Below are 27,562 nucleotides of genomic sequence, written 5' to 3' on the forward strand. Positions count from 1 at the left end.
CCTAGTCTGGGGGAACATTGATGATAAGGCCAACAGGGAGAGAAAGCCTTGCCCTGGAGCTGGTCCCCTGAATTTGAACTTTTAGCCAACTTTACTGTGAGAAAATAAACTTCTCTTTGTTAAAGCCATCCACTTGTGGTATTTCTGTTATAACAGCACTAGATGACTGTGACAATCCCTTTGTTCTGTTCAAATAACTGCCTCTTGATCTATGCACAGGTTCCTCATGAGCACAGTTAAGTGTTCCAGGACTCCCATTCTTAACAACATTATCTGTAATTTGTAATGATCCACACAGCCGAATGCCTTTGCATAGTCAATAAAACACAGGTAAACATCTTTCTGATATTCTCTGCTTTCAGCCAGGATCCATCTGATATCAGCAATGATATCTCTGGTTCCACATCCTCTGCTGAATTCTGCTTGAATTTCTGGCAGTTCCCTGTCAAGATACTGCTGCGACTACTTTTGAAATAAGATAGTAGACATGAAAGAAAAGGGGTGGATTCAAGAAGACAGTCACATAAATCGACAGGACTTAATAAAGGATTCCACCCATGAGAATGTCAGCCCTGAAAGAGTGATGGCTTGCACATAAACCAAAATCAAACTCAATTCAGACTCATAGTTACCACATAGGACAGAGGAAAAATGCCCCATAGGGTTTCCAAGGCTGTAATCTTTATGGAAGCAGACTGCCACATCTGTCTCCCAAGGAGTGGCTGGCGCGTTTGAACTGCTGACCTTTTGGTTAGAAGCCAAGGACTTAACCACTGCACCACCAGGGGTCCTTGCCTTACATGTCCAAAAAACCCAAAGCCGTTGCCATTGAGTTGATTCTGACTCACAGTGACCCTATAGGACAGAGTAGAACTGCCCCATATGGTTTCTAATGAGTTGCTGCTGGATTCAAACTGCCAACCTTTTGATTAGCAGCCAAACGCTTAACCACTGCACCGCCAGGTCCCCTTGCCTTACACATAAAGAGAAAAAAAATTTTAAATCTCTATGAAAAAAAAATGAGTGGATGGGATCTGACAGGTGAGAGAATGCGCAGTGTCCAGAAGGGCTTTCAAAGGCTTATGGATGGATTTTCTGTGGCTGTGAACAACCTGGAACTTGTCCTTAGGAAAATAGTAGAAAGTCTTAAACTGACAATGGAGAAGGATGAAACCCTAAGTAACCCTTCAAGCAACAACCCTTAGTTGCTTGTTCACAGAACCCTCGCGCATCACCCTTACAACTCAGCCCTGCACATGCCAACATCTAAGGGCTTCAATGAGAGTTCCTGGAAAGAAATCAGAACAGAGAATTCATGTGAAAGTGAGCTGGCCCAGCAAAATAGGTTATGTGATCAAACGCAAAGCAGTTCATTGAATTCATTCATTGAATTAGACTTGTTGAATTACAATTCCAACAAGTTAAAGTAAAGCTGTTTCCCTTTCATTGTTTATTAATCTTTTTTCTGACATCCAAAGAGGAAATAAAATAAACCATATATTTCTTAATATAAAAATAACAATTGCTGCTTTCATTACAGAATGTTGGATTTTCTTTAGTAACTCATACAGGGTGTATCTCTCAGACCATATGCCAGATCCCTCATGTCCACCTTAAGTGTTTCATCTCTTCTTCTGGTCCCCTCATTTCTTCTCTTTGCAATTTAGTCCACAAATAAGTGAAGATACTCCTGGCCAACAGTCATTTCTAATAATTTCTAGTAATGAAAATGGCATAAAGGTAAAGCTCACGGATAGAAAAAATCTCTTGTCCTGTCCCACCCCCAACCCTTTCACGCCCTTACCTCTCTGCCACTCCTCAAGCAGACATAATTCAGCATGTCTGTACCTGTGCCTCAACCTTGGGAGGAAAAACGGGCTAAAAGGGGGTCCACTTTCAGTTATTACTGCTGGGTTATGGAGAAACACATAATATTGATCATCCCTTCTTCGCTGTAAAGTCATTACTCAAAAAGACCCTGATTATTCTCTTCAGAAGCAAGGGGGAGAGAGAGAGAAGAAAAAGGAGAGAGAGAGGTACTGAAGGTAAAGTTGGGGAGCCTTTAAAATATTTGTTCTTTTCACTTCCATTCTTAAGATGGCAGCATTAAAAAAACAAAAATACAAAAAAAGTGTTACCATCAAGCCAATTCCAACTCGTGGTGACCCCATGTGTTTCAGAGTAGCACTGCACTCCATAGGGTTTTCAACAGGAAGTAGATCCCCAGGTCTTTCTTCTAGGTGCCTCTGGGTAGACTCTAAGCTCCAGCCTTTTTAGTAGCTGAGCACTTAAACTTTTGCACCACCCAGAGACTCTGAGATGGATGCACTACCCTAGTAGTGGTCAATGATCCTATGAAGATGAACTAGACAGATATTACAATCTTCACACTTCAAAATAGCTACAATCTTCAGCGCTGAACATTCTGAGTCTGGGTAAATCATGTCTTTTGTTCTATTTTTCAGGTATTCAAACTCATGTTCTTGATGTCACAAAGGAAAAACAAATTGATGAGTTTGCAAATGAAGTTGAAAGACTTGATGTTCTCTTATGTGGCTGGGTACTTCATAAAGTTTTAATTGCACTTTTGTATAAAAAGTTTTTATGACTTTTATTAAAAGCATTTTGAGATTGTGAGAAAGTTATTCATTGTGAACCATAATAAATTGCTTAGAAATATGACTAGATTCCTGATAGCATTTTCATTACACATGTTTTTGTTAGGTACCATCAAGTTGGATCCAAATCATAGCGACCCTATGCACAGCAGAACGAAACACTGCCCAGTCCTGAGCCATCCTTACAATCGTTGTTATGCTTGAGCTCATTGTTGCAGCCACTGTGTCAATCCACCTCGTTGAGGGTCTTCCTCTTTTCCGCTGACCCTGTACTCTGCCAAGCATGATGTCCTTCTCCAGGGACTGATCCCTCCTGACAACATGTCCAAAGTATGTAAGACGCAGTCTCGCCATCCTTGCGTCTAAGGAGCATTCTGGCCGTACTTCTTCTAAGACAGATTTGTTCGTCCTTTTCGCAGCCCATGGTATATAGTCAATATTCTTCGCCAACACCACAATTCAAAGGCGTCAACTCTTCTTCGGTCTTCCTTATTCATTGTCCAGCTTTCACATGCGTATGATGCAATTGAAAATACCATGGCTTGGGTCAGGCACACCTTAGTCTTCAAGGTGACATCTTTGCTCTTCAACACTTTGAAGAGGTCCTTTGCAGCAGATTTATCCAATGCAATGCATCTTTTGATTTCTTGACTGCTGCTTCCATGGCTGTTGATTGTGGATCCAAGTAAAATGAAATCCTTGACAACTTCAATCTTTTCTCCATTTATCATGATGTTGCTCATTGGTCCAGTTGTGAGGTTTTGTTTTCTTTATGTTGAGGTGCAATCCATTACGGAAGGCTGTGGTCTTTGATCTTCATTAGTAAGCGCTTCAAGTGCTATTCACTTTCAGGAAGCAAGATTGTGTCATCTGTGTAACGCAGGTTGTTAATAGACTTTCCTCCAATCCAGATGCCCTGTTCTTCTTCATATAGTCCAGCTTCTCGGATTTTTTGCTCAGCATACAGATAGATTAGATAGGTATAGTAAAAGAATACAACCCTGACGCACACCTTTCCTGACTTTAAACCAATCAGTATCCCCTTGTTCTGTCCAAACAACTGCCTCTTAATCTACGTAAAGGTTCATCATGAGCACAATTAAGTGTTCTGGAATTCCTATACTTCGCAATGTTATCCATAATTTGTTATGATCCACATAGTCAAATGCGTTTGCATTGTCAATAAAACATAGATAAACATCCTGGTATTCTCTGCTTTCAGCCAGTATCCATCTGACATCAGCAATGATACCTGTGGTTCCACGTCCTCTTCTGAAACCAGCCTGAATTTCTGGCAGTTCCCTGTCAATATACTGCTACAGCCATTTTTGAATGATCTTCAGCAAAGTTTTGCTTGCGTGTGATATTAATGATATTGTTCTATAATTTCCGCATTCAGTTGAATCACCTTTCTTGAGAATAGGCATAAATATGGATCTCTTCCAGTCAGTTGGCCAGGAAGCTGTCTTTCATATTTCTTGGCATAGATGAGTGAGCACCTCCAGCACTGCATCTGTTTGTTTAAACATCTCAATTGATATTCCATCAATTCCTGGAGCCTTATTTTTTGCCAATGCCTTCAGAGCAGCTTGGACTTCTTCCTTCAGTACCATCGGTTCCTGATCATATGCCACTTCTTGAAATGGCTGGACATCAACTAATTCTTTTTGGTATAATGACTCTGTGTATTTGTTCCATCTTCTTTTGATGCTTCCTGCGTTGTTTAATATTTTCCCCATGGAATCCTTCACTATTGCAGCTCGAGGCTTGATTTTTTTTCAGTTCTTTCAGCTTGAGAAAGGCTGAGTGTGTTCTTCCCTTTTGGTTTTCCATCTCCAGCTCTTTGCACATGTCATTATAATACTTTGTCTTCTCCAGAGGCCCTTTGAAATCTTCTGTTCAGTTCTTTTACTTCATCAATTCTTCCTTTTGCTTTAGCTGCTCGATGCTCAAGAGCAAGTTTCAGAGTCTCCTCTGACATCCATCTTGGTCTTTTCTTTCTTTCCTGTCTTTTTCAATGACCTCTTGCTTTCTTCATGTATCATGTCCTTGGTGACATTCCACAACTCGTCTGGTCTTCGGTCACTAGTGTTCAGTGCATCAAATCTATTCTTCAGATGGTCTCTAAATTCAGGTGGGATATACTCAAGGTCATATTTTGGCTCCCGTGGACTTGCTCTGATTTTCTTCAGTTTCAGCTTGAACTTGCATATGAGCAATTGATGGTCTGTTCCACAGTTGGTCCCTGGCCTCGTTCTGACTGATGATACTGAGCTTTTCTGTAGTCTCTTTCCACAAATGTAGTCAATTTGATTTCTGTGTGTTCCATCTGGCGAGGTCCATGTATATAGTCGCCGTTTATGTTGGTGAAAGAAGGTATTTGCAATGAAGAAGTCGTTGGTCTTGCAAAATTCTATCATTCAATCTCTGGCATTGTTTCTATCACCAAGGCCATATTTTCCAACTACTGACCCCTCTGTTTCCAACTTTCGCGTTCCAATCACCAGTAATTACCAATGCATCTTGATTGCATGTTTGATCCATCTCAGACTGCAGCAGCTGATAAAAATCTTCTATTTCTTCATCTTTGGCCCTAGTGGTTGGTGCGTAAATTTGAATAATAGTTATCTTAACTGGTCTTCCTTGTAGCCATATGGATATTATCCTATCACTGACAGCATTGTACTTCAGGATAGATCTTGAAACGTTCCTTTTGATGATGAATGCAACACGATTCCTCTTCAAGTTGTCATTCCCAGCATAGTAGACTATATGATTGTCTAATTCAAAATGGCCAATACCAGTCCATTTCAGTTCACTTATGCCTAGAATATCGATGTTTATGCATTCCATTTCATTTTTGGCGATTTCCAATTTTCCTAGATTCATACTTCGTACATTCCAGGTTCCGATTATTAATGGATGTTTGCAGCTTTTTCTTCTCATTTTGAGTCGTGCCCCCACGTGTCTGTCAGTTTGTCGTACTGTGGGGGCTTGCATGTTGCTGTGATGCTGGAAGCTATGCCACTGGTATTCAGATACCAGCAGGGTCACCCATGGAGGACAGGTTTCAGCTGAGCTTCCAGAATAAGACAGACTAGGAAGAAGGACCCGGCAGTCTACTTCTGAAAAGCATTAGCCAGTGAAAACCTTATGAATAGCAGTGGAACATTGTCTGACATAGTGCTGGAAGATGAGCCCCCCAGGTTGGAAGGCACTCAAAAGATGACTGGGGAAGAGCTTCATTACACATAAGATTCAGCATATAAGATGGCCATAGAAATTGGCACAGGTTTAGATATCTACTCAACACAGCTAGTAGTAATACAAAGCTTTTGATCTTCTTAATGCAGGTAACGTGGTCACTGCAAACAGACTTTTTGCTGTCGGACCATTGTTGTTGTGTGCTGTCTAGCCAATTCCAACTCACAGAAACCCTGTAGGACAGAGTGGAACCGCCCAATGTGGTTTCCTAGGCTTTGAGTGGACTCAAGCCACCAACCTTTTAGCTAGCAGTCAAGTGGGTTAACCGTTTGCACCAGCCAGGGACTCTGCATATGAGGGATGAAAAGATTATAAAATAGATCATCACAAATTATTGCTTTAATTTCCATACATTGTAACACATGATAAAATATGGATAGACTGAGATTTTTTTTTCTTTCTTTAACATGGTTAGGAAGAAGCACAAAAATGTGTCAGAAGGCTCTAGATATTTTTGTCAGAGGAGCAGTAGAGATGTAACACTATTTAAGCAAAGTAGCACATGAGAATGTATATAATTAGTTATTTGTAAGCCTCAATTCTGCTAGTCACTACTGTCACACCTGACAGCAACAGTAAACGCTAGCAGTCGACCTCGACCTGTGTCTGCCTGTAATTGCTCCGGTTCCATCTCAAATCTTTCATGTACGATTCAGTCATTCCGTTTGTTCTGTATATAAAGGTGCAATACGGAAATTTTTTTGCTGGGATTTATTGCCCTAATAAAAAACTCTGAACTTGAGAGGGGTAAGGAACCTGCTAGCATTGCTGTGCCAAAAATTGGGACAGCTGCACTTCATTAAACTGAGTACTTTGCTTTTTGTAAAATCCTGCTGGAAATAGTGTTTCATTAATTATACAACTTTGGTCTACAGTACATCAATAAAGATTCAACTCTTTAGAAACCTTTCTTGAGGAAATGTGACCTGAAAAACAGCGAAGTTTATTTTAAGGGTCTCGTTCAGTTCTGATTTGTTCACTCAAGCTGTTAGAACTATGAATATATATACACAGTAGCAGCATTACTGTGCTACGCTGAGATGTTGAGATACTTGTTTTCCTCACTATTTTGAGTTCCCCCGAGAATGTCAAATCTGTTCCACCAGGGGGCACTGCTGCTTTTGAAATGGGAGTCACACGGTGCAGGTGCACCGTTCTCATTGATTTGTTATTTGTTATCAGTGGCATTGATGTTTCTACTGCCCTTGGTATAGAATTTGGTTGCCCCAAATTTCTTGCCTCGCTCTTTTAAAAGAAAGATGTTGTTTCCAAATAACATTTTTCAAGCTTAAGTTGTTGGGATACATACAAACTAATATTCTAAGTAGTACTATGCTTGAATTGTTAAGTCATGGTAAGAGAAAGGAACACCTGTCTAAGTCACTAAATGACAATAAAAATGATAAGGAGGCGTAAAAGAGATTTGTTAAGTGATCATTTTTTTTCTCACTGTTGAATCCCGTCCGGTTTTGTCCATCATGGAACCATCCTGGACTGTGAGGAGAAAGACTGGGACTTCACGATGAATCTTAATGTCCACAGCATGCACCTAATGATCAAGGCATTCCTTCCTCAAGTAAGACGACCTTCACCCCTAGGAGAAGCACCCCCTTAGGTCTCCATACTGAGCACCCAGAAAGGGTCCCCACATGTGCTGTAGAGAGGTAATAGCTGACATGTTGACTCACATGGATTGAACATTTATGTCATGGCATTTTACATAAACTAACTCATTTATAGTTAACTGCTCACCTGCTAACTGAAGGGTTGGCAGTTCGAATCCATGTAGCTGCTCCACGGAGGAAAAGACCTGGTAACCTGCTCCCATAAAGATTACAGCATAGAAAACCCTATGAGGCAGCTCTACCCTGTCCTCTGGGTTCGCTATGAGTCAGAATCGACTGATGACATACAACAACAACAACATTCATCCATTTGAAGAATATTTATGGAATGCTTTCTACGTGCCAGGGTCTGTTCTAGGTACAGAAGACATCAGTGAAGTAAACGCAGTCCCTTCTATAACAGAGATTACGTTATTGAGGGGTAAGACAGCATAATAAATAATCAAATACATGATATGTGGGGTACTTATGAGTACTATGAAGGAAAATAAGCTAGGATATCAGGGAGGTTCAGGAGAGCCTTGCTGGTAACATGAGATTTTCACAGAGATCTGAATGAAGTAAGGGAACTAACCATTCAGGTATCTGGAGGGATACTTCCAGGCATATGGACTGGTGCAATTCTATAAGATTGATGCTGTTTTATCCCCTTCACTTTACAGAGGATGAAACTGTAAGGTTTGGTATCTTCCAAGGTGACATAACTAGCTGGTGGTTAGAGCCAAGATTTGAACCCTGGAAGTTCAGCATTTTCTTGAATGTCTGTGTCTAGGCACACACCAAGATGAGTGTACTCCATTGCTGCAGTCTATCCTGAATATTCTCCTCTTGCTCCTGTGTTTAGCTGAGACACAGAGGTACTGGAAAGGTGAAGGGCAGTGTATGCTAGAAGGGCATTACGCCTGAGCCTGTTGATTTTGTTGTTGTTGTGTTAGCTGCCTCCAAGTTGGATCTCAACTCATGGCAATGCGATGAACAACAGAGTGAAATGCTGCCCATTCCTGTGCCATCTCCATGATTGGTAGTGGGTTAGTCCAGGGGATCCAAATAACATTGGCTGATTTTCATAAGTAGATGGCCAGGCCTTTCTTCCTACTTGGTCTTACTCTGGAAAAAAAAAGAAAAAAAAGAAGCTCCGCTGAAATCTTTTCAGCATCATAGCAACACACAAATCTCCACTGACAGAGACAGGTGGTGGGTATGTATGAGGTGCACTGGCCAGGAATTGAACTGGGTTTCCCCCATGGAAGGTGAGGATTCTACCACTGTACCCTTTGAATTTTCCAGTCTTCACTCAACAACTCATCAATGCTTTTGATTTTATTTTACAGACAAACATAACACACCTTTTGGTATAAATCACTATACTAGGTGCTCAGGGAAAAGGAGTCCTGTTGGTGCAGAGGTTAAAGCACTCAATTACTAACCATAAGGTCAGCAGTTCAAACCCACTAGCCACTTTGTGGGGGAAAGATGTGGCAGTCTGCTTCTGTAAAGATTTACAGCCTCAGAAACCCTATGGGACAGTTTCTCTGTCCTACAGGGTGGCTATGAGTTGGAATTCACTCAACAGCTGTGGGTTTGGCATAGTACAACAGGGTACATACCTGAAGCCTACTTTCAACTGCAACAGCTAAGGGAGAGTGGCAGATTCACGATATTTGACACTGCCCTACCCATTAAGCAGGGTCCTCACCTACCCATATCAGGGGTCTGAGGACTGGTGGCTCCACCCACTCCACCTAACCACCCAAGACAGAGGTCCTAGAATAAGTGGTGCCTGCCAGACCTTACAGCCAACAGCATTGGGTGCCCAAAGTCTGGCTACAAAACTCACCCACTTACATGCTCCAGGGTACAGGGACACACCTTCCACCCAGGCACTCAGGCAGCCGTCAGCCCCATACCTTGCTAAACACATAAGCGCCTCTTGCAGCCAAATACCTGTGCCTGTTCCAATCACCCCTATGTAGCCCTGCCCACCTAGGACTGTAGGTGAGAGCCTGCACCACACACTTGGTGACCAAAAACACATGAGTTGAATCCACATAAGAAAAGTAAACAGACTCCTGGGCTCACATACCGAGTACCAGCTCAAACTACCTGGTGACGGGATGTGAGAGCTCCAAAGACAGCAGTAATCAAAGTAGCTCACATGACCAGCCTATTTGGACATATCAAAACAAGAAGCTAGGACACAGTAAGTAAACATAAAATAAGTATAACTTATTGGTGGCTTAGAGACTATACACATAAAGAGGCAGACCATGATGGCTTCAGCAAGCGACCAAAACAAAGAACTAAGAAACCTCCCAGAAGAAGAGAAGGTATTGGAATTAATGGAGGTAGAATTCAAAACAATATATAGAGCTATTCAAGAGATCTGGAAGGGGATCAAGCAAAATGAAGAACAAGCCAAGAACACACAGACAAAGCAATAGAGGGACTTAAGAAGGTTATACAAGAGCATAATGACAAATTTAGCAGGCTACAAGAATCCATAGAGAGACAGAAAACAGAAATCTAAAAGATTAACAGTAAAATATGAGAATTAGACAACTTAATAGAAAGTAATAGGAGAAGAATTGAGGCAATGGAAGTCAGAATTAGTGAGATTGAAGATAAAGCACTTGACACCAATTTTTTTGAGGAAAAAATCAGATAAAAGAATTTTAAAAAAGAAAGAAACCCCAAGAATTATGTGGGACTCTATCAAGAGGAACAACCCTGAAGTGACTGGAGTACCAGAACAGGGCGGGGGGAGGATAACAGAGAATACGGAGAGTATGGCTGAAGATTTGTTGGCAGGAAACTTCTCTGATATTGTGAAAGATGCAAAGATATCTACCCGAGAAGCTCATCAAATCCTACAAAGAAATTCACCAAGACATATTATAATCAAACTTGCCAAAACCAAAGATAAGAACAGAATTTTAAGAGCAGCTAGAGAAAAACAAAAAGTCACCTACAAAGAAGAGTCAATAAGACTAAGCTCTGACTACTCAGCAGAAACCATGCAGGCAAGAAGGCAATGGGATGACATATATAAAGCCTTGAAGGAAAAAAATTACCAGCCAAGAAAATATATCCAGCAAAACTGTCTCTCAAATATGATGGTGAAACTAGGGCATTTCCAGATAAACAGAAGTTTAGGGAATTTATAAAAACCAAACCAAAATTACAAGAAATGCTAAAGGGAGTCCTCTGGTTAGAAAATCAATAACATCAGATAACAACCAAAGACTTGAACACAGGGCAGAGCAACCAGATAGGGAAGTCACAAAAATAAATCAAAGCTAAAACACTGAAAATAGGGAAACAGAGATGTCAATATATAAAAAATGACAACACTAAAACAAAAAAGAGAGACTAAAAAATGTAGTTATCTTTCATATGGAGAGGAAGTCAAGGCAATATAAAGAAATAAAAGATTGTTTTAAACTTAAAAAATAGGGGTAAATATTAAGGTAACCACAAAGGAAACAAACAATCCTACACATCAAAATAAAAAAGAAGACAAAGACTCAGCAAATAAAATCAATAACAATGAAAAGAAAATAAAGAAAAACAACTCAGCACAGAAAATTAAGTGGAACAAAGAAACTGTCAACAACACACACAAAAAAATCAAAATAACAGCACTAAACTCATACCTATCAATAATTATGCTGAATCTAAATAGACTAAATGCACCAATAAAGACACAGACAGTGGCAGGCAGACTGGAATAAAAAAACACAATCCATCTACATGCTGCCTACAAGAGATACACCTTAGGCTCAAAGAAACAAACAAACTAAAACTCAAAGGATGGAAAAAAATATATCAAGCAAATAACAATCACAAAAGGGCAGGAGTGGCAATATTAATCTCTGACAAAATAGACTTTAAAGCAAAATCCACCACAAAGGATAAGGAAGGACACTATATAATGATTAAAGGGTCAGTACAATATAATCATAATAAATATTTACACACCCAATGACAGGGCTCCAAAATACACAAAACAAACTCTAATGGCATTGAAAAGAGAAATAGACAGCTACAATAATAGGACACTTCTCCGTGAAGGACAGAACATCCAGAATGAAGTTCAACAAAGACATGGAAGATCTAAATGCCACAATCAACCTACTTGATCTCATAGACATATACAAAACACTTCACCCAACAGCAGCCAAGTATACTTCTTTTCCAACACACGGAACATTCTCCAGAATAGACCATATATTAGGCCACAAAGCAAGCTTTAACAGAATTCAAAACATCAAAATATTACAAAGCATCTTTTCTGACCATAAAGCCATAAAATCAATAACTGAAAAAGCAAGGAGAAAAATTCAAATACATGGAAACTGAACAACAGCTTGCTCAAAAACTACTGGGTTATAGAAGAAATTAAGGACGGAATAAAGTAATTCATAGAATCAAATGAGAATGAAAACACATCCTACCAGAACCTTTGGGACACAGCAAAAGCAGTACTTAGAGGTCAACTTATGGCAGTAAAGGCACACATCCAAAAAAAAAGAAAGGGCCAAAATCAAAACATTAACCCCACAACTCGAACAAATAGAAAGAGAGCAGCAAAAAAAAAAAAAACTCTTGGGCACCAGAAGAAAGGAAGTAATAAAAATTAGATCAGAATTAGTTGAAATAGAGAATAGAAAAACAACTGAAAGAGTTAACAAGACCAAAAGCTGGTTCTTTGAAAAGATCAACAAAATTGATAAACCACTGGCCAAACTGATGAAAGAAAAACTCGAGAGGAAGCAAATAACCTGCTTAAGAAATGAGATGGGCAATATCACAGCAGACCCAACTGAAATTAAAAGAATCATAACAGATACTATGAAAAATTATACTCCCACAAATTTGGAAACCTAGAAAATGGTCAAATTTCTGGAAACACTATCTACCTAAACTAACACAAACCAAGGTAGAAAAAATAAATAAACCTGTAACAAAAGAAGAGATTGAAGAGGTAATTAAAAAAAACTCCTGACAATAAAAAGCCCTGGGTCAGACAGCTTCTGTGGAGAATTCTACCAAACTTTAAGAGAAGAGTTAACACTGGTACTACTAAAGGTGTTTCAGAGCACAGAAAAGGATGGAATACTTCCAAACTCTTCCTATGAAGCCAGCATAACCCTGAAACCAAAAGCAGGTAAAGACAGCACACGCACAAAAAAGAAAATTACAGACCAATATCCCTCATGAACTTAGACGCAAAAATCCTCAACAAAATTCTAGCCAATAGAATTTAACAACATATCAAAAAAATAATTCACCATGACCTAGTGGGATTCATACAAGGTATGCATGGATGATTCAACATTAGAATAACAATCAATGTAATCCATCACATACATGAAACAAAAGACAAGAACTACATGATCTTATCAATTGATGCAGAAAAGGTGTTTGACGAAGTCCAACACCCATTCATGAAAAAAACTCTCAGCAAGATAGGAATAGAAAGGAAATTCCTCAACATAATAACGGGCATTTATACAAAGCCATCAACCAACATCATCCTAAATGGAGAGAGTCTGAAAGCATTCCCCTTGAGAAGGGAAACCAGGCAAGGATGATCTTTATCACCACTCCTATTCAACATTGTGCTGACATCCTAGCCAGAGCAATAAGGCAAGAAAAAGAAATAACGGGCATTCAGACTGGAAGAGAAGAAGTAAAAGTATCCCCATTTAAAGATCATATGATCTTATACAGAGAAAAAAATCCCAAAGACTCCACAAGAAAACTACTGGAACTAATAGAGGATTTCAGCAAAGAGTCAAGATAGAAGATAAACATACAAAAATCAGTTGGATTTCTCTACACCAACAAAGAAAACTTTGAAAAGGAAATCACTAAATCAATACCATTTACGATAGCCCCCAAGAAGACAAAATACTTAGGAATAAACCTTACCAGAGATATGAAAGACCTATACAACGAAAACTATAAGACACTACTGCAAGAAACCAAAAGAGAACTACATAGCAGCAAAACATACCATACTCATGGATAGGAAGACTCAATGCTGTAAAAATGTCAATTCTACCCAAAGTAGTCTAATCCTGATCTGAATACCAATGACATTTTTTATCGAGGTGGAGGCCCCAGATGAGTAAAGCATTACTGAAGAAGAAAAACAAAGCGGGAGGCCTCAGACTACCTGATTTTAGAACCTATGATACCACCATGGTAGCCAAAACAGCCTGGTACTGGTACTACAACAGATACATAGACCAATGCAACAGAATTGAGAATCCAGACATAAATTCATCCACCTATGAGCAGCCGATGTTTGACAAAGGCCCAAAGTCCATTAAATGGGGAAAAGACAGTCTCTTTAACAAATGGTGCTGGTATAACTGGATATCCATCTGCAAAAAATGAAAAAACACCCATGTCTCTCACCATGTACAAAAACTAACTCAAAATGGATCAAGGACCTAAATATAAAGTCTAAAATGATAAAGATCATGGAAGAAAAAATAGGGACAATGCTAGGAGCCCTAATACATGGCATAAACAGAATACAAAACATAACAATGTACAAACACTAGAAGAGAAACTAGATAACTAGGAGCTCCTAAAAATCAAATACTTATGCTCATCAAAAGACTTCACCAAAAGAGTAAAAAGACAACCTACAGACTGGGAAAAAATTTTTGGCTACAACATAACCGATCAGGGTCTAATTTCTAAAATTTACGGGATACTGCAACACCTCAACAACAAAAAGAAAAATAGGCTAATTAAAAAGTGGGCAAAGCCTGTGAGTGGCCATCTGGGACACTCCACTGGTCTAACCCCTTTGGAAGCAATGAAGAATGAAGGAAACAAAAGACACAAGGGAAAGATTAGTCCAAAGGACTAATGGACCACATCTACCACAGCCTCCACCAGACTGAGTCCAGTACAAAGAGATGGTGCCTGGCTACCACCGACTGCTCTGACAGGGATCACAATAGAGGGCCCCGGACAGAGCTGGAGAAAAATGTAGAGCAAAATTCTAACTCTAAAAGAAAGACCAGACTTGCTAGCCTTACAGAGACTGGAGAAACCCTGAAAGTATGAACCCCAGACACACTTTCAGCTCAGTAATGAGATCACTCCTGAGGTTCACCCTTCAGCCAAAGATTCAACAGGCCCACAGAACAAAACAAGACTAAAGGGACACACTAGCCCTGGGGCGGGGACTGGAAAGTAGGAGAGAACAGGAAAGCTGGTAATAGAGGGGAACCCAGGGTTGAGAAGTGAGAGTGTTGCCATGTCATGGGGTTGTTAACTAATGTCATACAACAATGTGTGTACTGTTTGATGAGAAACTAGTTCTGTAAACCTTCATCTAAAGTTCAATAAAATAAATAATTAAATAATGGTCAAAGGATGTGAACAGGCATTTCACCAAAGAAGACATTCAGGTGGCTAACAGATACATTAGGAAATGCTCATAATCATTAGCCAATAGAGACATGCAAATAAAAACTACAATGAGATACCATCTCACCCCAACAAGCATTAATCAAAAAACACAAAATAATAAATGTTGGAGAGGTTGTGGAGAGACACGGACACTTATACCCTGCTGACGGGAATGTAAAATGGTACAACCACTTTGGAAAACGATTTGGCATTTCTTTAAAATGCTAGAAATAGAAGTACCACATGATCCAACAATCCCACTCCTTGGAATATATCCTAGAGATATAATGGCTGTCTTTTTTTATATGAATAGATACATGCACACCCATGTTCACTGCAGCACTGTTTACAATAGCAAAAAGATGGAAACAACCTAGGTGCCCATCAACGGATGAAAGGATAAAGAAGTTATGGTGCATACACACAATGGAATACTATGCAATGATAAAGAACAATGATGAATGCGCAAAACATTTCACAATATGTATGAATCTGGAAGGTACCACGCTGAGTGAAATTGATCAGTTACAAAAGGACAAATATTGTATGAAACCTCTATTATAAGAACTCAAGAAAAGGTTTAAACACAGAAGAAAACACTCTTTGATGGTTACGAGGGTGGGGAGGGAGGGGAGGGAGGGAGAGGGGAGTTCACTAGCTGGATAGTAGACAAGAATTATCTTAGGTGAAAGGAAGGACAACACATAATACAGGGGAAGTCAGCACATCTGGAGTAAACCAAAAGCTAAGTTTCTTGAACACAACCAACCACTATGAGGGACACAATAGCAGGGGCGGGGGTTTGGAGACCATGGTTTCAGGGGACATCTAGGTAAATTGGTATAACAAGTTTATTAAGAAAATGTTCCGCATCTGACTTTGGAGATTGGTGTCTGGGTGAGTGGCCATCTAAGTTGCATCAATTGGTCTCAATCCACCTGGAGGAAAGGAGAATGAAAAACACCAAAGGCACAAGGAAAATAATAGACGAAGAGACAAAAAGGTCCACATAAACCAGAGACACCATCAGCCTGAGACCAGAGGAACTAGAAGCTGCTTGGCTACCACGAATGACCACCCTGACAGGGAACACAACAGAGAGCCCTTGATGGAGCAGGAGAAAAGTGTGGTACAGAACTCAAATTCGTGTAAAAAGACCAGACTTAAAGGTCTGACTTAGACTAGAGGAATCCCCTAAGACATGGTCCTTGGACTCTGTTAACCCATAGCTAAAACCATTCCCAAAGCCAACTCTTCAGACAGAAATTAGACTGGACTGAAAAAAAAAAAAAAAATTTTTTTTAAAAAATACTCTTGAAGACTATGCTTCTTAGTTCAAATATATAAATATATATATATATATATATATATATATATATATATACATGAGACTAACTGGGCAGCTCCTGTCTAGAGGTGGGATGAGAAGACAAAAAGGGATAGGAGCTAGTTGAATGGACGAGGGAAACTCAGGGTAGAAAGTGGGAGTGTGCTGTCACATTATAGTGATTGCAGCTAGGGCCACACAACAATATGTGTATAAATTTTTGTATGAGAAATTGAGCTATAAACTTTCACCTAAAGCACAATAAAGAAAGAAAGAAAAAGTATATATCAAGCACAAATTTACAAACTAGTGAGTTTACCTATGATGATTTTAAAGTACCTGAAGAATAATCCATATGAGCCAGTAACACTGATATGTAAAAAATCCCAAGAGCTGTTAATGGCTGGGATGGGGAATCACAGTCAGTGCCACTTGTTAGACGTGGCTTTGACCAGCCAGACTTCAGATCTCAGCCTCTGGCCCTAATTCGCCATGCGCCCTAGGAGATGCCACTTACGTTCTCTTAGTATCTGTTTCTTCATCTAAAAATGAAGGTGATAGATTACATAACTCCTTTAAACCCTGATTGTCTAGGATCCTCTGAATCATTAACCGTGATGCACATATGCCAGGTTAGAACTTTTCCAGGGAAGACAGGATTTGGAATCTGAGCAGATCTGAAAGGTCAGGTGGTCAAACATAGGAACACTCGTAGTAAGTTTTTGTCTATGGATAGATACGGGGAGAACCATTCCAAGACTGGAAGACCAGTCAAAAGGCATAGAACAGGTTGGAAATGCTGTAAGAGGTCAATGCAAAATCTAAGGCCCACTAGAAGAGAAGATCCATTAGGGCAAGGACTTGAGGTTGCCTTTTTTTTTTTTTTTTTTGCTATACCCCAGGACTTAGAAGGGTCCCTAGCTCATAGAGGTGCTCAGCAAACCTTTGTTGGACAAATAAGCAAGTCTAGAGTGTTAGTCCAGATAGGGGCCAGGCATGGGGTCACTGGAGATCCAAGTCAATGGGGACAGAAAAGCTGGGTTGAAGTAGGAATAACTGGATACATCTAGAGGGACTCTAGATAGCTCTATCTAGACCCCACTTAGGGTTGGGGTAAGCCCTGAGTTTCTGGGGGATCAATCTCATATAGCACCCACCATACTCGCCAAAGAGGGCTTTTGCGTGGGGAGCCAGTAAGAGCACTGCGCCATAACATCAGGTACTGAGCTGATGTTGGAAAGGCAGCATGGATGGAAGCAAGGACTGTGGGCTCTGGAATCAGCAGATGGGCCTGGGTTGAATGGAGAGGCCAAGTGTTCAGAGGCATCCCCAGTATCTCCTAGGTGAATATATTCTAAGGCCTTGTCTGAGAAATTGTTGCATTTTAGAAGATCGAAGACCAATCTTTAGATATTGAATTGGTTTTGATGTAGTCTGTATGTATTAAAAATGTGTTATGCCATTTGTTACATGGGATGAGAAAGCATAATTCTACGGCTTAGTTTTAAACACCATTATATTTTCCTCATCTATTTTATGAGGATCCCATTTCATTATGCTTGCCTTTATTATCAGCAGTCCCCGGGTTCATGAACATCTGACTCACAGGCAACTCATACTTAAGAACAAACTGCCATAAAGCCTATTACATTAAAAATTTGAGTTAAATGTTACAGTGGTTTGTAATAACGAATGCAGTACTTTGTGACACTCATGAAAACACTGTACAGTTTGGAAGTGTTAAGTGTTTTATACGCATAAAAAGGTAATATATACTAAGACAAGCATCTGGCTAACTGATGCTAGATAAGAACCATAAGTACCTGTTACAACTTACCTACAAATTCAACTTAAAGATAGACTAGGAACGGATCTCGTTCATAACTGCCTGTATGTACAAAAACACAATTAAGTATTATTTTCTACCCTGCTGTCTTCCTTGACTTGGTTGGCCACCTCAGCCCCCTCGGTGTATCCTTTTAGTTTATCTAACCCAGTGCCTTAGGATTATTTTAGATTCTGCTCTTCTATACAATTAGTGTGTGCACATGCCTTTGCATAAAATATATTATTTTCTAAGCAGATACAGACATTATAATTAATAAAGTAAAAGCTCATTTAAAAACTTTGAGCCTTAGTAGCTTTTTCATTATATATTCGTCTGGGATAGGACCCACTATCTGCATTTTAAACTACAATCTCAGATACTCTGATTCATCAAACATTCATACCTTATACCCTGTCTAGGTGCTGGTGATCCAAAAGTGAATAAAACAGCCAAAGACCCTGCTTTTAAGAAGTTCACACCCTCATGATGGAAATTCTGGAGGAGGTGTTCTTAGAGACACTGTCTAGATGGGTTAGGCATACCTCCATCTCATGTAACCATTTACCAAGTCCTGCTCTATCTACTTCAACTCCATCTCCACCTCTGTTATACACAGACATTTCTGCTGTCTTTGGCCTGGTTGATACTTTTATAACTCTTTCTCTAAATTACTACATCAGGACAGGTCTTCTTAGCATAGACAGAGTGACCTTCATAGTTCCCAAATCTAAACATGCCACTCTTCTACTATAAACCCTTCAATGTCACTGCATTGCCTTCAGGATAAAACCCAAGTCCAAATTTAGCCACCATTGACCTGGTGTTGCAATGGTTATACACTTGGCTGCTAACCAAAAGGTTGGTGGTTTGAACCCACCCAGCGGCTCCACAGGAGAAAGACCTAGCAATGTGCTTCATACAGATTACAGCCTAGAAAACACTACAAGGCCGTTCTACTCCATCATATAGGATCATTATAAGTCAAAATCAACTTGAAAGCATAGAACAACAGCAAATTTTTTAACCTACAGAATGAAACTTTTGTAGTTTTTATTTGTTTGGGCAAATGCTTGCTCAGAAATCTGGAAACAGTATCAATATGTCCTCTAAGGCTTCCAGCATTAATTTGGGTCTGTCTTCCTTGGTGGGACATAATGCTGATACTCAAAATGCCTTTATGCACCATTGGTTCTGGGAACTGACATAGCAGAGATCAAAAAATCCACACGTAATATCAAAGCTTCTTTTTAAAAAAGTGTGTTAAGTTTGTTAGTTATCAGACCTTTTGCCTTAGATGTGAACCATTCATATACGTATATTATTCATAAAATTAAATTAAAAATTGTGTTTTTTTTTTTTTTTTTACTTGCCATCTATTCAATAATGGATATGGAAATGAAAATCGAACTGGGAGAAGGAAGCATTTATCTATTTAATTAATCAAAAAAGATATATTGAGCACCCAGTATGTGCCCTTGCCTCCCTAAAAAATTTGCAGTCCAAAAGGGGACAGATAAATAAGCATCTTCTTTTTTTTCCACAGTGCGAGAGTGTTACAACAGAAGTTTTTATAACATGCTGTCAAAAATACGATGGAGGTAACCCTGCCTGTTGCACTGGGGAATGCTTCACAAAGACAACTGAACTGGGCCCTAAATGAGAAGTCAAGCTGAAGGGCTAGGATGATGATACAAAATGGAGATAATGTCATAGTTGGGCACAGATGGGTCTGTGCCTGGTTTACAATGAGATAGCTACCCCCAAGATAACATTCCTCCTCTTTACAAGGATACCCACATTAAGTGTGTATATCAGAGGCACGAAAACAAGAGCCTTGGTCATTTGCTGTTTTGTTTTTCCTTACCCTTGTTTTGGAATCTGCCTAAGGTTTATAACAACTAATGATGAAAAACTAAGACTACTGCTTTAAATAAGCGGCAGCACTTCAATTGGCCCAACAGTTAAGTGTTGGGCTACTAACCCAAAGGTTGGCAGTTTGAACATACCCAGAGGCTCTGTGGGAGAAAGCCCTGGCAGTCTGCTCCCATAAACATTACAGCCAAGAAGACCCTATGGGGCAGCTTTACTCTGTCACATGGGTCACTGAGTCGAAAATTGACTCTACAGCACCTAACAACAACAATAAGCACATCAACACGTGAGTTTCAATTGAGTTGTGCCAATATTGATATCATTTTCAGAAACTGGCGCTTAAAACATGGGCGGAGAAAACATGAAAGTGGCCCCTGTAGAAACTGAACTTGTGTTCCCTTTCTAAAGACCTTGTTGTTCTATCCTCCAATTGCTGAGCCTTGTCTTCACCCCCAGGAGTTGTGAACAGATGTGTGTACAGCACATCCAGGGCTGCTGTGATTGGCCTCACAAAGTCCCTGGCTGCAGACTTCATTCAGCAGGGTATCAGATGCAACTGTGTGTGTCCAGGTGAGTTATGCGTTGAAGGGCTGTGAACCTTCTAACACCCGAATCGCCACTGTGAAAGATAGCTACATAAGCTTGCTTGGCACCTGTTGTATTGTATTCTGTCTTCCTGAAGAGTTCAAAAGAAAGAATCTGGCCTTACTAAGGTAACAGTCCAGTTCTAAACTGGGGAAGAGATCATAAATCATTGAGAATGAGCCACAGCTGCAGAGGGTTTAAATGGCACCTCTGTGAGTTGGGCAATTCAGAATTATGACTACTCTCTCCAGGGCTTGGTGTTTTAGAAGCAGACCAGGGATCATCAGGGGAAAGATGGAGAGTAGACAGTGTCACAGCACAGCAGGAAGAGAGTCAGAAAGTAAGGGAAGCCTCCCAGAACACTGGGGTAAACTACAGTCATGTAAATCACCTAGCGTTGCCATAAAGAAGAGGGCATTAGCCTTTCTTTATGCTATAAAGCAGGGGTCAGCAAACAATGGCCTGCAGCGGTCCAGATCTGGCCTACTGCCTATTTTTATAAATGAAATATTCTTGGAACACCTCCACACCCGTTGTTCATGTACTGTCTACAGCTGTTTTTATGCTGCATCAGTAGAATTGAGTAGTTGCAACAGAGATTGAATGGCCTGGAAAGCCAAAAATATTTACTCTAGCGATTTTCTAAAAAACTGTGCCAAGATCTGATATGAAGGAAAGAAGAGCAGAACTTACTCTTAATAGAAAGGATATCCGATGTGCCCAAACCAAAGCATTCAGTAACTTATTTTTTTCAGAATAACTTCTCATTTTTTTAATTAACTGTGGGTGTTTCCTGGTTACAACTACCTAAAATGAATACAGGGCACCTAAGAAGAGTTTTTAACTTCCTTTCTGAAAAGAAATTACGTATCACCTATCTGGAACCAAGGTTTCTCTCAGCTTCACCTTTAGACGATGGTTTCCTGAGAGTGCCCTGGATTTGATCTTTACTTAAAAACTGTTTCTTAATTTTAGCATCATTTGCCATTTCTCTGAAGAGCCTTGGAATCTTTAAAATTAGGAAACTCTGGCTCCTTTTTTTTAAGCAGTCCTTTCTTTAGTTTCTCTTTCTCCTCTCACGTTTTACTATGAGCAGGCAGCACTTTAAACATTCTGGTTGGAAATAACGGCTGCTAACTATATAAGGTCAGCAGTTCGACTCCACCATCCTCTCCTTGGAAACCTTATGAGGCCGTTCTACTCTGTCCTGTAGGGTCACTATGAGTTGCAATCGACTCGACAGCAAGTAGGTTCATGGGTGACAGATGTGGAGCTGTCCCTGAGGATCCCCACAGTGAATCTGACAGCAAAGACTGGTTTTGAGATCATGGAGGCAATCTGGATCCTTGTACTGGTAAAGTGCTTGTGTGATGTATCTACATCACAGGGATGTTGTGAGAATCACACGATATAAAACATGTAAAAGTGCTGAATATCCATAAGTCATTATATAAATATAATGTGGTTTGAATACTTGTCTCTGGGAATGCTGAGTGATTTCACCCCGAGTCCCTGCCTAGTGTTGCAAAGAATCAGCTAGTGTTTTTAAAAATCACAGAAATGTTTTTAAAGAAGTTAGAAGCCTATTAAATAAAGGATGGAGAAGGGAGAGGTGAAATCATCATTCTAAGTCATATATTAGATGGAAATGAAGTTTCAAGTTTTTAATTATCGATTTCTTTTTCAATTTAGGTAAGTAACCATACTGCATGTCCCCCTGTGATTTAGGAACAGTTGATACCCCGTCTCTGCAAGACAGAATACAAGCCAGACCAAATCCTGAAGAGGTATATCTGCTATTTTAAATGTGTTTAAACCTTTTGGTTAAAATATGTACCCTTCTTTAGTAACAACTTTCTATTCTGTCACAGTGTCTGCGTGCTTCAGTATAACACAAATCGTTTGAGTAGCACGGGTGAAAGAGTCACCATAAACCTGGTTGACCCATAATTAATGATATTCTTGTGTATCATGCATGATTAATTGAGGTAGCAAGCCAGTGGTACCTCTGTAGATTTCTCTTGCCTTTGACAACATGAAGGAGTTGTAGCTGAGCACATACTTCAGCTCACATCACTGATGTCTGACACAGTCTCTGGTCATAGGCACTGAGCGATTTCCTGAAGAGACAGAAGACAGGGAGATTTGCAACTGTGGAAGATGTAGCCCAGCTGTGTTTATTTGGCATCTAATGAAGTAAGCAGCGCTCTTCCCAGGGAGTTCATTATCCTGAATCATATTTGGCCACAATTTGCCCATTAAAAACAATGTCACTTTAAAGAGTTTATGGTATATTTATGCTAAAATGCTGTGTTTACAAGATAGGGATAAATTTGATTTAATTTGCTCAAAGAAAGGCCACTTTGATCTGAGCCACTGACTCTTCCCATTCAAATTTGTTATTGTTGTTAGGTGTTGAGTCAATTTCGACTCATAGCAACCACATGTGACAGAGTAGAACTGCCCCATGGGGTTTTCTTGGCTGTAATCTTTATGGAAGCAGATTGCTGGGTCTTTTCTCCTGTGACTTCGCTGGGTGGGTTCAAAATTGCCAACCTTTTGATTATCAGCTGAACACTTAACCATTTGCATCACCAGGGCCCCTTTCGTTCAGATTACATGTCACTAAATCCTGCAGCAAGTGAAATGGAAGTATGAAAAGGATTAAGTTGCTCAATTTTCTGAGAGATAATTACTTTCAAAAATTACAACCAAGGAAATCCTAATTAGATGGAAGTCAAACAAATGAACCTCCAAAATTAGGAAAGCTTCAGGGGACACAGAATTGGCACATGGTGTTTTCAGTTTTACTGGTGAGTTTAGGAGAATCCCACTGGCTCTTTTTGTTACCAGAGAATAACCTCGGTTCTTGTCTTCAGTTTAGGAAAGAATTCAAACACTGAGACAAATTGTTCCAAGTGAGCAGAGGTTTATTAGCAAGCAGAGGGTTAGTAGCAAATGTACACTTGACCAGGGAGCGTCGAGCGAGCTACTCAGGTAAAGAAAGAATCTGAGTGCCCCGATAGTTGTTTTCTTAGGGTTTTATACCCTTCTTGTCTCTTATCTCTCCCTGTTGACGTTTAACAACCAAGTCAGGGACGCCTATAAAGACTGTTTCCTTGGCTTAATGTTTAATTGCCAAGTTAGGACCTTATCAGGTTAGGGACCCCATTAGGGACCATTTCCTTGGCTTAACATTTAACTACGTAGGTACCGTCTTATTGAGGAATGTCACCACCCCTTGTCTCTTCCTCCTCCTGAGTGCAAGCTCTCCCCCTCCCCCTTACGTTTTTGTCTATTATTGTTGGTCATCATGTATGGAAATTCTTAATTCTATCTCTTTCTACTTTGCATCTCTTTAGTAGTCAGTTTCTTTCTTTGCAGCTGTTATATGTTTTTAAACAGCACACAGCTGTGAAAGCAGGAACTGTATTTATAAGGTGTAGAGCTTGAGAACCTTCTCCTTTGTTTTATATTACGTCCAAATACTACATGACCAGTGACCAATAATGTATGAGAAGAGAGAAGAAAGAGGAGTAGGTGGGAGTGAAGAGGTACGCTACTGATCAGTTAGCATCTCTGTACAGTAACTTGGTGCGTACCAGGTGGTTGGTGAATATGACAAATAAAAGGACGAAAATTCTTTTAGTAACAAAGCAGTTACCATTTCTCAGAACCATTAACAACAATTGCTAATAGTTGGGGAAATTGCTAGGCAAATTATCAAGCATGGTGGCCTTTGTGATTTCTCTGACTCCGTATCTTTACAAAAGCTCATTTGATCTTTTTATTTTATTTTATTATTTTATTTTATTTCTTTGAGCTTATTTGATTCGGGGCTACTTGTGATAAGGTGAATTACCCTTGCTAAGCCAGAACTTAGGTTACCAAGTATTTGGAAATGTTCAGCTTGAAATGTGCAACAAAAGGTCCACTGGCCTTTTAAGAGGGGTCGAGGCAAATCCATATATATCACAGAGAGCTTGCCATTTAAAAGAACATGGAGGGGTTGGGGACATTTTTGGTGAGGTGACTAATAACCCCCTAGTTTTTCTACTTTATATGAACAGTTTTCATATATTGAACTTAAAAAAAAATTTCTGAACTCATTATAATGTCTTTCTTTGCTGCCTCTCCCATTTAGGTGAATTTAAAACTAAGGGCACAAATATGAGTCTTTATTACCTGTATTTAAGTTAGAAGATTTTTAAGCTTCTACCACTTAAAAATCACTCCAGTTCTAATTCTTTTAATTCTTTAGAAAATTAACAGTTCCATGGGAAAATAGTAGTAATTATTTTTTATAATCATTTAGGTTTATACAGTTTGGATGCCTGGAACTAATATGGAAATTTTTTCATAGCTTAATAAAAAAAAAAAAGCTTAATAGATTATAATTATTATTACTCATGTAAAACTTAAACATTTAGTACACTTCAGCTCTTAGAATTTCCACACACATTGATCAACTAAAGAAATACCTTTTTTTTTTCTTTTTTAAATTCTGTTTAGTTATTGAGATGACCACTTTGACTGGCATAAGTTCAAAATTTACTAGTGGCATAAAACTCATCCAGTTTTCAATAGTTATGAGCTTCAAAATGAAAATGTGATATTTTAGCCTACACTTCATCCTGATTTTAAGAATAGCTATATATCACCACTTCTTAATTTTCTAATTCTGAGATCAAATGTGAAACACATCCTGCTTAGAATGTGACGTGTGCTGAGACCCCAGCCAGAGGCCCTCTAGCTCCAGATCACAAGAACACTTAGCAGCTCTAAATCACCAGGACTTTAATTCAGATTTTCCTAGATTCTATTTGTTAAGTGATGTTGCATGTTAACGGGAGAATAAGTTGTTTAGCTCTCTCAGTCATACAAACATGTAAGAAACAGAGCCTGTGTTAAACCTATCTAATGTTTCCTTCTCATTGTGTTTATCACTGCAGTCAGCCTACCTAACAGGTAATCCTGTCCTCATTGATGGAGCCTGGGGCTTGTGACTTCAGGATCTTCTTCCTGGGAAAGAAGGCAGGACCTTCCTATCCACAGTGAGCCTGGATACGAATCTCTTTTCTATTAATGAAAAAAAAGCCCTTTTTAATGATTTCATTTTTCAACAGAGTCTGATTCTTTAAATATATTAATCTAATTGCTTCTGAAATCATTGTAGGAAGATGAAATAAAAGATATGAACTCACTGGAAGAGAATAGTTTCAAAAATAAATCTCAACTTGTAAGCATATAATATTAAAATGTGAATTTAAAGGAAAAGGACTTTTTCAAAGGTATTGATTTCTGTTTTAGTTCTGTTTTCCAATATTCAAATATTTTGTACAATTCTGTAGTAGGTACATAGGTAGATCCTAATTTTAAAAATTATACCATCATAAATGAATGCCAAAAGTAGAGTTTGACTTAAAGCAAGTGAAGTTTAGACTTAGAAATATATTGTTGATCTGTGATGTAAAGGAAATCATCAAGTATACTTAATGATAGGTGTCATCACTTATAATTAAGTACTATATTCTTCCTCTAATGAAACAACCCTTATAGTGGATGATATTTGACATGGATTTAAAAAACATAGTTAACTGGCAATATTCTCAGTTTGAGAGATATTTTATAGATTAAATACAGCTTTCTTTACCAAATTCCAGGAAAACAGACAAGAGGATGTGAAATTTGGAACTATATCTATTAAATAAATGTAAGTAAATCATATACAGGAAGGAAACACATGAAATTTATTCTTGGAATCATACAATTAAAAGATTTGAGAAAAAGTTTGAGTACATTCATGGATGATCATTCTATAATACATTCTTAGGAAAAAATTTTTTTAGTTTTAATATTTTATGCTTGTTTTTGGCTTATTTGTTTCTACCTCAAAAGACCAAGTAGTAAGATGCACCTATAAATACTCAGTAAATGAACAGTTATTCTTAGCCTTTTCTTCTGGAACATGAATTAGTATTAAAAAACCAAAAACCCAAACCCATTTCCATTGAGTCAGTTCTGACTCATAGCGACCCTATAGAACAGAGTAGAACTGCCCCATAGGGTTTCCAAGGAGCAGCTGGTGGATTCGACCTGCTGACCTTTTGGTTAGCAGAGAGGTAGCACTTAACCACTGTGACACCAGAGTCCCATTAACTAGTTCTAGCAAATTAAATTTTGAAATGGAAAAAGAAACAACGAAATTTTAGGTATGAAGAATATTATGCAATTGATGGTGATTTAAAATTCATAGCAAAGGATATTTTAACTTGAATTCCAGCAGAATCCATTGATTATAAGATTTCCTTTGGAGTTCTGAAGCTGCTATTCCACTACAAGATCATGGATGGCTTGCTTTATGAAGTAAACTGAGTCACCCAACTTTTCTTGGATTTTAGTGTTTTTTTTTATTAACTTTTATTGAGCTTCAAGTGAACATTTACAAATCAACTCAGAGTGTCACATATAAGTTTATATACACCTTACTCCGTACTCCCACTTGATCTCCCCCTAATGAGTCAGCCCTTCCAGTCTCTCCTTTCGTGACAATTTTGCCAGCTTCCAACTCTCTCTATCCTCCCATCCCCCCTCCAGACAGGAGATAGCAACACAGTCTCAAGTGTCCACCTGATATAAATAGCTCAATCTTCATCAGCATCTCTCTCCTACCCACTGTCCAGTCCCTTTCATGTCTGATGAGTTGTCTTCGGGGATGGTTCCTGTCCTGGGCCAACAGAAGGCTTGGGGACCATGACCGCCGGGATTCCGCTAGCCTCAGTCACACCATTAAATATGGTCTTTTTATGAGAATTTGGGGTCTGTATCCCACTGATCTCCTGCTCCCTCAGGGGTTCTCTGTTGTGCTACCTGTCAGGGCAGTCATCGGTTGTGGCCGGGCAGCAACTAGTTCTTCTGGTCTCAGGATGATGTAAGTCTCTGGTTCATGTGGCCCTTTCTGTCTCTTGGGCTCTTAGTTATCGTGTGACCTTGGTGTTCTTCATTC

General features: G+C 39.3%; 1 protein-coding gene across 1 annotated transcript in view; it reads left to right on the forward strand.

Annotated features, from left to right (window-relative positions):
• The window catches only part of LOC126076912 (3-hydroxybutyrate dehydrogenase type 2-like), a 155,284-nt gene extending 129,670 nt beyond the window's left edge, over nt 1–25,614 (forward strand). The window contains exons 4-10 of the mRNA XM_049885617.1: nt 2,466–2,555; nt 7,343–7,454; nt 19,162–19,229; nt 20,431–20,541; nt 22,285–22,343; nt 22,662–22,752; nt 25,509–25,614. Of these exons, the coding sequence (XP_049741574.1) occupies nt 2,466–2,555; nt 7,343–7,454; nt 19,162–19,229; nt 20,431–20,541; nt 22,285–22,343; nt 22,662–22,748 (527 nt within the window). The 3' untranslated portion in view covers nt 22,749–22,752; nt 25,509–25,614. The remainder of the gene's footprint in view (nt 1–2,465; nt 2,556–7,342; nt 7,455–19,161; nt 19,230–20,430; nt 20,542–22,284; nt 22,344–22,661; nt 22,753–25,508) is intronic.
• Nucleotides 25,615–27,562: the final 1,948 nt, after the last annotated feature.

Source organism: Elephas maximus, chromosome 5 (genome assembly GCF_024166365.1).
Source record: "Elephas maximus indicus isolate mEleMax1 chromosome 5, mEleMax1 primary haplotype, whole genome shotgun sequence".
In the NCBI taxonomy this organism is placed as follows: Eukaryota; Metazoa; Chordata; class Mammalia; order Proboscidea; family Elephantidae; genus Elephas; species Elephas maximus.